Source organism: Haliotis asinina, chromosome 7 (assembly GCF_037392515.1).
Source record: "Haliotis asinina isolate JCU_RB_2024 chromosome 7, JCU_Hal_asi_v2, whole genome shotgun sequence".
NCBI classification, from domain to species: domain Eukaryota; kingdom Metazoa; phylum Mollusca; class Gastropoda; order Lepetellida; family Haliotidae; genus Haliotis; species Haliotis asinina.
Window position 1 is genome coordinate 37,476,173 of NC_090286.1, and position 15,477 is coordinate 37,491,649.

At 40.1% G+C, this 15,477-nt stretch overlaps 1 protein-coding gene across 1 annotated transcript; it reads right to left on the minus strand.

Annotated features, from left to right (window-relative positions):
• Positions 1–43: 43 nt before the first annotated feature.
• Positions 44–11,748, minus strand: LOC137290975 (translation initiation factor eIF2B subunit gamma-like). The gene is made up of 12 exons (XM_067822207.1): positions 11,595–11,748; positions 10,283–10,476; positions 9,505–9,662; positions 8,643–8,808; positions 7,223–7,328; positions 6,976–7,065; positions 6,081–6,208; positions 4,527–4,717; positions 3,323–3,406; positions 2,498–2,646; positions 1,751–1,854; positions 44–1,100 (listed from the first exon to the last, which is right to left on the minus strand). The coding sequence occupies exons 2-12, from the start codon at positions 10,428–10,430 to the stop codon at positions 1,048–1,050; spliced, it is 1,377 nt and encodes a 458-aa protein (XP_067678308.1). The 5' UTR covers positions 10,431–10,476; positions 11,595–11,748; the 3' UTR covers positions 44–1,047.
• Positions 11,749–15,477: the final 3,729 nt, after the last annotated feature.

The following is a 15,477-nucleotide window of genomic DNA, read 5'->3' on the forward strand; positions in this document are numbered from 1 at the left end:
TGCATTTTATGAAGATATCTATTCCACAAACAACAGACGCAAATTATCGGCACTGTTTTCTTTACTTGTACAAATGGGCACTTACTCATGTGTTTGAAAGTAAACCTGTTTGAGAGTATCAACAGAAGATTGTCAAAGAAATGTTGCTATCATGATCCAATTTCAGTATCACATTCTTGTCTTGGAGATAAAGAATGAAATACACCAGGTAGTCTGCCACACATACAGGACATTCATTCACATGCAATTAAAAGAGTTTTCATAATTCCTTTCTTTTCCAATACAGTGTCCACTTGTCTAAGGAGGCAAAAAGACACACTGACATGTTGGTGTTGCATACTGACAGAAGCGTTGCTCCAAGCTCAAAATAACTGGAGAATTCATAGAAAGAAGAGAGTACATACTTTGCCTAACATTCTGTTCCCAGTTGGATGCACTGAGGTTGTTCCACTGAGCCAGTGAAAGGGGCAAGAGGCTTGAACTACAAATGACTAAAATGTAGGTCCATGCATAAATTCCATAGCAAAATCGATCCCCAACATCCCATACTTTACCCATAAGCTTGTGCATCTATATGGAGACATTGCATGTTTAATTGTTTCAGTGTGACACCAGACTGATTGTGTGTCATCATATCCTTGACAGTATGTACTGCTGCTAGAGTCTGGAGCGCCCAGCATTTGGAGCATGTATATTGCTGCCAAAACAGCATTTAAATGCTGGCTCACCAAGTATGGCCTTGGGAAAATGTAACAAAGATCATCAGACAATGTCTTCAGCTGTTTTCCTGGATGCCCTTTCCTGTATCAGAGCTGATTACAGCATCTTTAGCGGGGTCCTCTGTCTCGTATGACAATCTGTACTGAATTTCTTGGGACACTGTTAAGACCAGAGTAATCATACCGTGCTGACATGAATATGAAACCACATGTTGAGGCCATATACAGTAAAAGATAGAGCAGTCAGTACCAATGTTATAAGTAGGATCAGGCTATCTGTATCAACAGCCCCAATAACAATCTGTACATCCAGTAAATGACATACTGGTCATATCTCCATCATTCGGTCCACATCGATGATGGCTTCATTTGTGAACTTGCCTGAAACAGAAATAATTTGAGATAGTGGGATGTAAAGATTGTTTCAACTTTATATAATATATATCTGCAGAGTTCAATACATTGTGCATGGCACCTCCCAGACAGGCTGCCACCTTGTAACAATTCATCAAATCATGTTTTCAACTGTTTCACTTCTTATGAGTCCAGAGGGGCGGTGGGGCAGCCTAGTGGTTAAAGCGTTCACTCGTCACGCCGAAGACCCTGGTTTGATTCCCCACATGGGTTCAATGTTTCAATGTGTGAGACCCATTTTCTGGTGTCCCCCGCCGTGATATTGCTGGAATATTGCTAAAAGCGGCGTAAAACCAAACTCACTCACTCACTCACTATGAGTCCAGACATCCAATTAAACACTGAGAAAATATCCTAATATGTGTGGCTTTATTTTGATTTGTGTAGTCATCTTTGTTCACACTGGCTGTGGTTCTGTCGTCCAAGACCTACAAAGGGTTAACAGTACAGTCACTTTTATGTATAAATATGTATTGTAATATTGAGATTATGCTTCGGCTATTCAAAACCGTTTTCATTTGGGGGTTATCCCATGAAATAGGAAAGGAACTACACACATAGACACATACTGCTCACAGTATTCATAACAAGTCATACCCTGACAACACAATACGTACCCATGGCAATGATGTTCTGAGAGTGACCTACGATACAATCTTTGAGTTCACACTTCTCAGAGATATGAGCCTGTCCACACACAATGCTGCCTTGTAGGTTGGACCTGCAAAACCATCACACTCAATTGATGCAGGTCACCTCACAAGGCTGTGATGACCATAAAACATAAGATTCACCGGGAGGAAAGTGGACTAGAAATGAACACAAGCAACATATGCTTGTTCTGAGAGATGACTAAAACGATTGGGTGGTCTGGTTTGGAGATTTGGTTGAATGTGTGCCAATGTTCCCTATTATTACTCACAAAGTTGGTAAACTAGTTTTGTATGTCCCAGAATGGATTAAATACAGGGTGCCATCATAAATGGATGGAATATTGGTGCTAAAACACATATACAAACCATTGTGTTAAAACCGTTCATTACATATTACATTGAGCAGAACTGTAACAATAATAACTTTGCAATCAACGTCCTTGTCAACGTTCATGATCAGCATACATTTCCCTCAAATAATACAACTCTCTCCAAGAAGACAGGTTGTCAGTAACATGTATTATATGATTTGATATTTAATGCTTATGATACATTTGTGTATTTGTTACTATATGCAGTAGAAACAACAACTTTGGTCTCACACAATCTATGACCAAACGACCAAATGTATTCATACCTTCTCTAAATGTAAGACTTCAATAAAATCTTGTCATCTCTGTTATGTGAAGTTACAGTTAAAAACACCCTTACCCCTCCTTTACGGTCACATGATCCATGATGATGCAGTTAGTGACCTTGACCTTGTCACCTATTGTACAATGACGGCCTACAACTGACCGCTTGATGGATGACCGCTCTCCAACAATCACTCCCTCACTCACAAGACAATCAGATCCAACCTGTAACAATACACATGTACTATTCAGACGTGAATAGATATCCAAACATCAAAATAGTTTGACGGCATGTCAATTATTCTTTCAGTTGTTTGTCCCTAGTTCTGAGTACCCATGAAGACCAGGGCCAGGGCCTTGATTTTCAAAGCTTGCTTAGCACTAATACAGTCGTAAGTGCACTTGATTAACATTAACTTACGACTATCTTAGTACTAAGAGAGCTTTGAAAATCTAGGCCCTGGGTTAGAATTGGCCTTTAGCAACTTATGGTCGTCTTAAAAGGTGACTCACTGGATCGGGATGTCAGTCGCAATGACTTGGTTGCCACATGATCGCATCCAAACTGCACACCGGTAGATTGAAGCCAATGCTGTTAAGCACTGAATTGTCTGGTCCAGACTATAATTTATACATTGTCTCCATATAGCTAGAATATGTGGGGCATTAGACGACACAGTAAACTAGTTTTGAACAGGAGTCCAAGACAATTGATTTATATCTCATAAATTTTTATTATATTTTGTTGATAGAAAATGCTATTGGAAAACAAGTTTGCTTGTGTAAAACTGATTTCACAGACTTTTCACCACACACTGATTTACATGTTGAAATGCTGATTCAGCATATCCACTGCAAATTAACACCTATTGACTCTTTATGAATGAATTAGATTTCCAACCTGTGACTTTTCTTTGATAGTTGCTGATGGATGAACATTATTAATCTCTCGGGATGGAGCTAATACACTGAGCAGCCGTGGAATCTGAAGTCAGACAAAAGAACACAATGCATGTCTCAGACCAAAGTTGACTTCTGAATCATTTTGAGTGCCAGCTTACAGATGCCATTAGAGAACATCAAGTGTAACAATAGCAGAATAATTAAGAGATCTCTCTTTTTTCAATTTTAAAGTTAGTCTGTGTGTTTATCTTTAAAACCTATGTAAACTGTTCACACAGTGAGTCCAACACACCAAAATGATGCCAGAAAAAACACCAAATGAAGAACATCAAATTACAAGAGTGACATACTCACATACTGGCCAAATGTTACAAGAAAGCACACAAAAAAGACCAAACATGCCATATGTATTTTAAATGTCTCAGTTATTAAAACTAAACAATGGCACCAAGGCAGTTGGTTAGAATTGCTGGTAAAATGTTAAATATACCCAAACAGGCAAACAGACTTGTTTGATTGTGCATTATTATCCCCTGATTATAAGGACTACTGCTCATGATATGAATAATTGGTTTCTATGGTAATGACCTGATTGTTGCTATGTGCAGTGTCAAACATAAATAGCATATAATGAGGGTCTGTATAAGTTAAAGTACACGTCACATGGCCAGTGACCATCATACAGGTTGGAAATTTATGTAATGTTTAGTTGCTGTTAGTGTTACTGGATAGGTGATCATGTTTGACAGCATGATTCCTGACAGTTTCCAGGATTGTTATTCGGTCCACATGTGAAGTCTTGTGCATGTTGAGGCAAGTGTCAGTTTGAAATACACTTCTGTTCATCAAGCAGTGAATGCGACCTCAGTAGAATGAGAAGATATAGCAACTGTTAACCATCAGACACCTTACAGACAACTTAGGTTGTATATTCCCCAGTGAGCTGAGAACAACCACTGACTGCACACTGTTCTACTGATCAAAAACAGGCGGGTAGCCTTGTGGTTAAACAGTCTGCTCCTGACTTTGAATGGCGTAGGTTCAATTCCCCTCAGGGATACAATATGTGAAACCAAATTTCTCATGCCCTCCCTGTACATGCCAACTCAAGCACCCCTGGGGCCTGAAAATAAAACTAATCTTGTGATGTGGGAATATAGTGCAATATAGATAGTGCTATTCATCTGTATGACATGACTCACTTGTCTGTTAGCTTCACAGTATGTGGCTAGTGTGTTGGCCCTCACACAGAAACCTGTGTCCTGTATGTAAGCATAGCACCGGATATCTTCCCCATGGAAACAGTCGGCCATGTCTCCATCATGGTCTATCCATGTGGAGAGTTCCTCGATCAGTGCGGTCATCTCATCACCTTTCCTGTAGCCATGGACATCTAGACAAAATGGGTTGTACATGTTTTATGTCAAGAGTTTTGATATATAGAGGATAGTTCATGACCTTGTAATACCTTGGTGTAATACCATTTTTACTAAATGAGTTAATGATTTGGTATCAAACGAGCGGCAGCAAAAAATGGTATATGACACAAATGAATTTAGTGTTCTATTACCTTGCAACATATATTTACACAAACTGCCCACAGTGTGATGACTCTCAGCTATATGGTGAGACAAGCAAGGTGTGATACCACTGAGACAGAAGTATTAGCATTGTGATGGCATAACTGTATTTTGCAATGTGCAATAACACTGCATATTTATCAAACAGTAATATCTTTAAATGGGTGAGTAATAAAAAAGATTATTTTAGCTTGCTGGTTTGGATGTTTTGATAGAGTGTTTAGTTCCAAAACAAAGCATTCAAAAATACAACAATGTTAAGGTGATTCTTAACTCCTTTCACTGATGCAGTTGTTTCATACTATTCAACTGAATTCCATCTTGGCTTTGATGATTTCCATTTAGTATTTAAGTAAAACCATGGCATGTGAGTTGCACAAGCTTGATGTAAGCAAGCAGGTCTCACAAATGTAGGTGGTGTGAACTAATTAACTGAAACTGAAAACATAACGTGCCGTGACTTCTGAACATAACACTGAACAATTTTCCTGACAGTAAAGTGAAGCAACTCTACAGAGACCTGCATCACTGTTTCACACATTTACAAGATCAGGTCAGACATAACAGGGAATACTGCTGTGTTCTTGCAATTTTTAAAGAGATGTGCTTGCACATGTACTTAAAATATGTCAAACAGTACGTGTCCTTTTATGCTAGCCCATTGAAATACCATGTCACAATTCAATGTTGACTTATACAGACAATAAGTCCCTGTTTCACCCCTTTAATGCCTAGCAACATTCAGGGTAGTAAGTTGGTGGGTTTCGTTTCACGCAGGAGACACCAGAAATGGGCTTCACACACTGCACCCATGTGGGGAATCCAATCTGGGTCTTCGGCGTGATGAGGGAATTCTTTAACCACTGGGCTAACCCACCATCCCACATTTCGGGAAACAGGAAGTAACACCTTGTAACACCCTTGGTATAGCATAGCTTGCCATAAAACATCAGTCTTCTCCTGTCTGGGCAGATACTCTACCCATATGACAATGGTTGTAAACAGTTACAAAGCTCTGATATCAATGAGTAACATTACCAACAATAAGTTCATCATTAATACATTCCAGTTAGTCTACAATTCTCTTTTGATAGATGAGCAGCAAACACATACATGAAGTACTGACAATCAGTTTCTTTATATTGTTTCACACAAGTCAATATCATGTACCCATACCTGTCTTGGTATCCATGGAGATGAGTGACATGTTAGTGTTTTGGAGATCTGTTTCTGGGGGTTTGGGTTTGGTAAACTGGCGCTTGATCAAGTAAGGCAGGAGTTCACTCTTTATTGTTGACAGTTTTCTGCAGAAAACACAATGCTTCTGTGCAGTACTGATGATAATGAATGGGTAACTCTAAAACAACTATAGAATATATACATATGCTGCTGATATGCTTAGTTTAATGCAACATTCCAGAGTGAGTGAGTTTAGTTTTACAATGCACTCAGCAATATTTCAGCTATATGACGGCAGTCTGTAAATAATCGAGTCTGGACAGACAATCCAGTGATCAACAACATGAGCATCAGTCTGCGCAATTGGGAACCACTGACATATGTCAACCAAGTCAGTGAGCCTGACCACCAGATCCCGTTAGTCGCCTCTTACGACAAGCATAGTTGCCTTTTATGGCAAGCATGGGTTGCTGAAGGCCTATTCTACCCTGAGACCTTCATGGGTTGCAACATTCCAGATATATGGCAGTGACCAATAAATAATCAACTCTGAGCTAGACAATCCAGTGATCATTTGGGATCAATCACATGTTAAACAAGTCAGTGAGCCTGACAGTCCAGTTTCATAAGTTGCCCCCTACGACAAGCATGGGTAACTGAAGACCAATGCACATAAATCAGGTATATATTCATGGATGAACATAGGTATTTCGAAAGGAGGGGGTTCATTTTTTGCCAATGCAAGAAAAAACCCTTAAATGTGATCATAAGTCATTTTTATAGGAGGTGGTCAAATTCCCCACTCTGGATCCGCCAATGATATTGTTTGATGCAACTCTCCATACAGCTTGGAGGGTGACTGGCAGTGCAATTAGTCTATCTAGAATCTTACGTGTTCTCTGCTAGGAAGTCCACCACCCACTTCTTCAATATATACAAATGGCAGTCAGTTAACTTGGAACGTATACTGATACATGGGTGCCTGAAAGAGGAAAACATACACACAATAATGCTGGATCTTGCTTAAAAGACACACACACATATATATGACAACACTGGTTATTATAGTACACATATAAAAGCGATTCCAAATTTCAACATTGCTATATGAGAAATAAACAAAATGAACAGCAGCTTACTTTTTTAAAACAGATTTCCTGAAATTGACAGTTTCTTCAAGGTCAACTTCAGATGTATAGAACAGAACCCGCTTCCCATTCTCATCCAAGCCGATGAAATCCCGCTCTGAAACAGGAAGTGTGTGCTACACCATTGTCCTTAAAAACCTGGTACTCTCATCTTACATGTGCTTCCATCTATCAAGACTACCTCATGGTCTTGTTGAGATGGCAATAGCTGTGATCCCCTGCATCATACAGAGGAAGCTGTTTAAACTGGCATTCTTTGTGACTGAAGAAATAATCTGTGTTGGATTGTACAGCTGATGATAACTTTACAAGCCACTGATGGACTGACATTTTGTGCCAGTGTTGACAGAGGCCCATTTCGACAGCTACCACTGTATTTGAAAAACGGTTCTTGTTACCCTGTAGGGTAATGCTTCAATATGGTATCGTGTTACATGGTTCTGGACACACCAAACTTCCCAGTCATTCGCCTCACAAGCTTCTGTCGTTTGTGCAGGGTTGTGACCCTTTGTTCAATTTGAAGCTGCAGCTGGCCTCAGACCACAGCTACCCCCCACTAACGTTCACCATGACCCAGAAGGAAAATAAGAGAATTTAGTGCCTTGTTCAGATGGGTTGTTCTGTCTGTGATAATGTTTCCTGAATGACTTGTGATAGCTTAAATTTACTTCATTGCTCTTTTTGGGGGCCCAACATGCACATGGTATTGACAAGATGTGACCCCAAGTTGAAGGTTGGTCTGTGTGCACTGGCTCGAAACTTCTGGTTCGCATTGTTGACAGTGGATACAGCAAAATCCTGCAGATCAACCCAGGGTGATATTTTGCTGATTGACAAGATACAACTTGTGTTCTACTTCATCAGCTTTAACCTCATGTTGTGGATATATAAAACCTCTGTCTAAAACCATTAAACCCACTGCCATGCAATCATCTAACTAAAGACTTAGGATAACTACGGCTTGACAAGTATTAGATGAGCCAGTGCAGTGAACATGTTTGTGACAAGCAGACAGGGCAAGTAATCTGGACGAATACACTTGGTCGCTACAGGTACATGAGGTAGATTGGCAATAAAGCATGTGCAATACATGCTGACAGTGACGTGAAATCATAATGCTACTGTTTAACATGTGTCTTGTAGAGGGATTTTGTTCAGCAAAACACCATCATGACATGATTCGCACGAGGAAATTGAAGTTTTCATTATTTAGACAACAACCTGTTTCCCTCTTGTTTTAAATGGAATGTTCTGGAGGGCGTACCCATATCAGCAAATTGGGATCATTTGTGAGTCAAGTCGTGGCTCATCTATTACCTGTCAAGCAGTGCCCGCATTTCGCCTCAGGAGATTAAGAACAGTTTCATGTGATACCTTCCTCCTGACAAACACCACTTCCTCCAATACTCACCCCTCTTCCTCTTGGACTTGATGCCAGGTACTGCCACTTCAGCATACTGCTCCGGAAGGGGAGATAACAACATGGTGAGGGAAGAATCATACGCTCTATGAACATTGGCCACTTGATGGAGACTAATGTCTGAGATGAGGTCACAACTAACAATCAACACGTCCGTCTGAAATATACAAGAGAATCATCTTTTCTGAAGAAACCTCTGGAATACAAGAACACATTGTCATTTACACGTAGTCAAATGTAAAACATGTTTACCAAGAAAGTGTAATCTCAAATATAATATGTCATATTCTGGAATTCATATTCAGCAATTATTTTAATTCAGTAAAATTACATATACATGATGTATCCAGATTATCTAATAATGGTAAAAAATGTAGATGCTATGTGACTAAATAGTAAATATTCTCTTCTTCATCATGTGTTCATGATTTGAATAAGTTATGCCTCTTTTTCTTTCACCACAACACTCAAATCACTAAATCACAGCTGTATCCCATCATAGATTTATCAGCATTGACTTGACACATCAGTAATAAAGGTGTATTCTGCTCAAGTCAGCATATTCTGATGAAGCATAAATACAATTCACTGGATACACTTTCATTTTAGTCTGGATCAGTGTGCCATGTTAAACAGACATAACTGCAGCATGGTATCTCAGGTAAATCAGCTAAAGTCTGGGTTAGTAAAGCAACCGCACATACACATGCATGCTTGCCGTCATGAGAGCGAAATATTCTTAAGTACCATGTTAAACCCCAATTCACCTCACCTCACCATGTTAACAGGTGTAGGATTTGCTCAGTTACCATGGTTACCACTGATTACAAAACTAGGGGCATTGCAATCTTACTTTGATTTTATCTTTGATGAAGCGGAGGGAATCAGCTGTACCCATGTAGTCGTTGTCGGGGATGCTGACAAAGTCTAGCCTCATTTTAACATGACAGACATCACAGAGAGCATTTTGGGCATCGCTCGCAAATGATTCCAAGACGATTATGATCGCTTCTGTAAAACAAATAAAAGGAGTGAGTGATTTTACTTTTACGCCGCACTCAGCAATATTCCTGCTATATGGCAGTGGCCTAAATAATCAAGTCTGGACCCGAGAATCCAGTAATCATCAGCATGGGCATCAATCTGCGCAACTGGAAACCGAAGAAAAAATACTGACATGGTCAAGCAAGTGAAAGAGCCTGACCATCCCATCTTATGACGAGCATAGTCACCTTTTGTGGCAAGCATGGGTTGCTGAAGACCTGGCCTGTGAAGGTCCCGGGCTAGAATAGGCCTTCAGCAACCCATGCTTGCCATAAAAGACGACTATGCTTGTCGTAAGAGGCAACTATCAGGATTGGGTGGTCAGGATCGCTGACTCGGTTGACAGGTCATCGGTTCCCATGTGTAGCATAAAACTTAACTCACTCACTCACTGAAGACCTATTCTACCCTGGATCTTTACTGGTATGAAATGAACTCTCATTAATCACAAATACACACACACTACAAAAGTACCAACAAAACTAGAGAGTATGATCACATTGTGCATCATGAGATAAGCTAGATCTGTGCAGGTCTGCTGCTGAAACTGAAGGCTGGCCAGCAAATGCACAGAGTTGACAACCCACCTTCAAAGCCTGCTCTTTCAAGCATGTTGACTGGATACCACAGTAGTGGAAAGTTCCCCACTGGGAGGAGAGCCTTCGGGCACCTGGTGGTCAAGTCTGTCATCCTGGACCCTGATCCAGCTGCCATTACTACTGGCTGAAACTCCATTCTTCTTTTGTTGGCGTATGAGTTTGAGGGGTGTATTTTTCTATGTCTGAGAAAAAGAAAGAAATAAAACAATTCATAGAAACATACACACACTATACATAGTGGTGGGTCATATATACACTATATATAGTGGTGGGTCCATACAACTTGCTTACCAAATCCATGTGATGCACCACACATAGCACATAAATAATATAAGTATCAGTCAAGTGGGTCTACGTATATGACAAACAACTCTAATCTTCTAACTAAATGTACTGTCCCTTGGAATGCTACATATGCTAAACATTGTCAGATATCTATATAATGCAGGGTTTTACCTTTCTCGCATCATGGGGGTATCACGGACCCTTAATTAGTTTTAAGGGTCTTTGAAGGCTATATGTCGGTCCTTTGAAGTAATGTTTTAGAGAACTGAATGTTTTGATAATTCCTTTACAGCCTGGACTGATTTATTGATCAGGTGGACTGATGGGCGAATTGATGCAAGTAAATGCCCTGAAAGAAACAACCCAAACACTTAGCAAAGTCATGTGTTGTGGGCACATGCTCCGGATGCAATGAATTACTTTTCTGCATCCATTCTCAACAACTGGATGCACATTTGTATCCATGTAAAATATACTCCTGGGTAATCTTCATGTGAAATCATATATCGTACTAATCATGTCTTGTTTTCCCTGGCTATGTGATGTCTTTGGTCAAATCCTGACAGTATCCAAATCATATGAAATGTGAGCTGATAACATCAATCACTGGATTGTCTGGTTTACACCTAATCCATTTTACACGTGTTATTTGATCGAATGTGTTCTTAAGGATGATAAATCTGACAATTTCAAAGTCATCGATACTTGTTTGCAGTTTACTTCAAAACAAATTTGTACTACGACGAGAAAATGAACCCTTCGGGTATTAATTACATGGATATAGCAAATGCCTAAAGGTATACAGTGTACACTTAAACATATGAGCGGAGTGTGTCACTGGTCATATCATGCCTTGCTAGCACTTGGTTGGCAAAGCACAAGTTCAACCACAGGTTAATCAACTCACACTTACCAAGACTCACGATTACTTGCAAATTATAAGTCGACTTCTCGCAAGGAAAGAAAAGACAGCAGTCACTAAACACAAACATGAACAAAATATGACGGGACATACCTTAAATCCTGCTTTTTATTTTCACATAACCGTATTCATCACTTAACGGCATAAACATATGTGACAAATGACGAAATCTGTAAACAGTTCTTGCACATGGGAAGTGCTAACGTAAATCGATTTCATGCCGTAAAGCGTTTTGATGTCGTTATGCAGTCGTGCAAGTGGTTGTCGACGTTAAATGTTCTGTCAGTGACCTAAATAGTGGCTTGTTACTACTCTTTATGTTGTGCGTCGAATGAGATACATAATGTGGTGATGACTATGCGGAATTAGGTTTGGTATTTCAAAAATGTAAGTTTTGAATTAAGGAAGCGCCGTAAAATCTGTGCTAGCTCGGCGATTTAGAAAGCCGCCCTAATCCATACACCCATGTTTCATGAATGGCGGTCGCTTTGTTATTCCGTTTTATCGTCGCGGTCGTTGTTGATCTTGAAAATATTTTGAGAAATAGCGAGACATTTCTTCATTAGAATACAATATTCGTTTTCATAAAGAATTAGGATAAATTCCTCTTTAGGCGGAGACGTTAAACGTGAAGAAACATGTATTAGCGTGAATGACTGACTGAATGATCTCCATTACCTAACAGCTAGTAGGCATCAAATGACAATGTAGGATGATGACTTTTATGAGATATGTTCATATAAATCTAAACTTTGTTCGTATCAACTGTTATATGAGTTGAACCTGTGGTAACCAGTAGACACACGGGTAAGGATGAACTGTATCACCTGATGAAGGAGTAAGCATGAACTCCGAAACGTTGTGTTCTCTCATAAAGAAGTTGATATCCATAAAATCTTCATTCTTATCACGGAAAGTGGTTATGAGAAACCTTTGTCTAATGTGTCCACATGAGCAAATCTTTGACCAACCCTGACTGTCATAAGAGATGTTATTTTGGGAGGGGTGGGGGTACACTTTCTTGGTCAACAAAAGTACTAGATCCTGTACATGCTAATGTAATAGACTTCTCTGCCGAGTGACAGTAGAAGTTGACTATTGTATGGTTTAGGATCTTGCGTTGGGTATTTTAGTTATGTGGTGATGTTAAAGTGTAGTCAACTTCAAGAAAGCTCTATGAATCAGGCCTCGTTGCTGGTAAAAAACATAACAGAAAAGGGAAACTCAGTAATGTATTTACAAAAACCGAAACCTAGACATATCCTAACCTAATCTATATCCACAAACCTAACCTAACCTATACCTAAAAATCTAGCCTAACCCCAATCGCTAACAAGACATGGCTCTGATTTTAGAGCCGATGTCCAAAACAAATAAACATACTGAACCACAAAAGAAATGTCGCACTGATAGCGGTTTCTTGAAGCACGCACTTTAATTCACGCTCAGTAACAATCAAGACGGAGGATTGAGTTCAAACTTGACAATTATGGTTAACACATTTTCGGGAATCTCATTTGGAGTTCACAGAAACAAAAATCACCCCAAATGGCACCATTAAGTTACCCTGAAGTCAGCATTCTGTGTGGCCTCTATGAGCAAAGATGAAAGCGTTACACCCTCGGTACACGGAATGAATTAGCCGATTGATGACGGTCATTGGCTTTGGGTCCATAGTCTTCGAAGAGCATTATCGAGTCCAGTCACAGTTGTCGGCCTTTGTTGGAGGTCATTCAGTCTTCTTTGAATCTCGCCCAAAGGTGTTCAATTGGTGTTCAGTCATAACTGAGTGCAGGCTATTGTAGGGACTGGATGCCATTATGTCTTAGGAAGTCAAATGTTGCTCTGGCAGTGTGGGCACTGGCGTTGTCTTGCTGGAAAATGTGATTTCTGTAACGTCCAAAATGTGATTCAAGGTGGAATCTGATGACTTAGACAGTGCAGAGAGCAGCTGTCACGTCATAGACCAAGATTCTGGAACACCATGGTGTCAGGTAACTGGTTCAGACCGATCGCACCCCACACCATGATGCTTGGATCACTCAACGAGTCTCTTTCAACTAAACGTGTATACTTACTGGAAAACAGCTCCCATGCCTTCACCATACTCTCACTCTGCCACCGACTGTCGAAACTCAATATCGGCTTTCGTGTACAGTTCTCCATTACCGATAACGTCCATTTCGATGCTGAGATGCCCTTGGAAGTTGGTTTCTGGCGGTGATGAACGGTGAGGGCAGGACTACGATATGGTCTGTGACAGCAGGGGTTTCTCCCACGGGAAGGTCGACGCACTATCTCGGCACTAATTGGTGTGTTGTGAGTCCCAATGCACTGACTTGCTGTTTCCGTCTTTCTGGGGAAGCAGGCTTGCAAGTGGTTGCACACAAAACTGTCGGTCTTGACGTTGTGATGTTACTGAAGGTCGCGGTCTTGGATGCTGTTCTTGACCTGATACCACTCTTGCAGTCGGTGGATTGTCCTAACATGAACATTGATATTAATGATTGGCAATGTGGCCAACTTCCAATCGTCCGAAGACTCGGTTCCTCTGATCTCTCGTAATTCATGCCATGGCGATTGTGTCAAAACAAAAATGATTTACGGCGAGTTTGGGACTCGCTCTCATTGATAGGGTTGTCACAATATGCACGAGCATTTTCATTTTCACGAATGTCATATGGAACCGTTCACCACGTCTGCCTTTTTAGGTGCATGTGGTCGACATGTTTTTTCACCAGAAAAAACAGTGATGCTGGAAATAGATGTCAGTGTGGATTGAAAACCATGTTAACCAAGCGATACTGTCCGAATAAAAACACCATTTTGCAAGAACAAAAATTGCATTTGGTTTTGAAATGCAGCGTTTCGTTTGTGGTTCAGTGTATATTAATATTTCCTGTGTATTATTGAAAAAAATATAATAACTGGTCTGGAGCACCAGGACTCAAACACCTGAAATAAATCTCCTAACCTCTGGTGAAGCAGTGAACTAAAGACAAGGAGTCCTGTGAAGCTACTTCCTTAACAGGGCTGGAGGCAGATATATGGACGTTATAAGGATATGACCAACATTTCATCTTGGTTTCAAAAGTTTGAGTTTTCATTCATTTTGTGTCATTTCTAGTGTATTAGATGTTTTGCCACATCACACGCCCAACATCTGCAAACGTAATGCATGAAACAATGTTCGGCACCAGCCATTTGGACGTGAGGGTGGTGGGGTAGCCTTATGGCTAAAGTGTCCATTCGTCACGTTTAAGACCCCGGTTTAATTCCCCACATTCCCCACTAAGTGTGATAGCCATTCTAGTATCACCCACCCCAACCCCCAACCCCAGTGATATTGCTTGAATAATGCTAAAGCAGGAAGTCATACTCACTTATTCATTTCACGTTTAACAAGTTTCATAACATTGCCTCAATCAACTTCACAATAAGGCAATACCAGTGATCAATGGCGGACCCTCTTCCTTCCTCATCGTTTGCTAAGCTTAAGGCTCCCAACATGACGGAGCCATTCTCCTTTAATCTCTTCCGGAAACCCCAAACAAACAAAGGCATGTACATGTACATCCTCAATGTCAAGGCCGACTTGCCCATAAGTCTATAGATCCATGAACAGAAGAAAAAATACTTCCATTACCACTGTATGCATTTGGAAATTGAAAAAAAACCCAAAACAAAAACTTTCGCTAAATTTAAATTTCTCTATTTCACCATCACTTATTTGTGCAGCAGTTTGTGAAATATAATCAATGACGGGTAATATGGTGTAAAATACATTGCATTGCAGTGAAGATTTGTGCAGGAAATGAATTTTCAATTATGTAACTTACCATTGTTTGTTCGTTATAATGTTTCAAGGGTTGCTTTTCATAGTTAACATGTCTAAGACATATGAAAATATGCAGTATAATTAATGTCTTGTATATACGGTAACTTGTGGCATTTCAATATACAGACAAAGCAAATA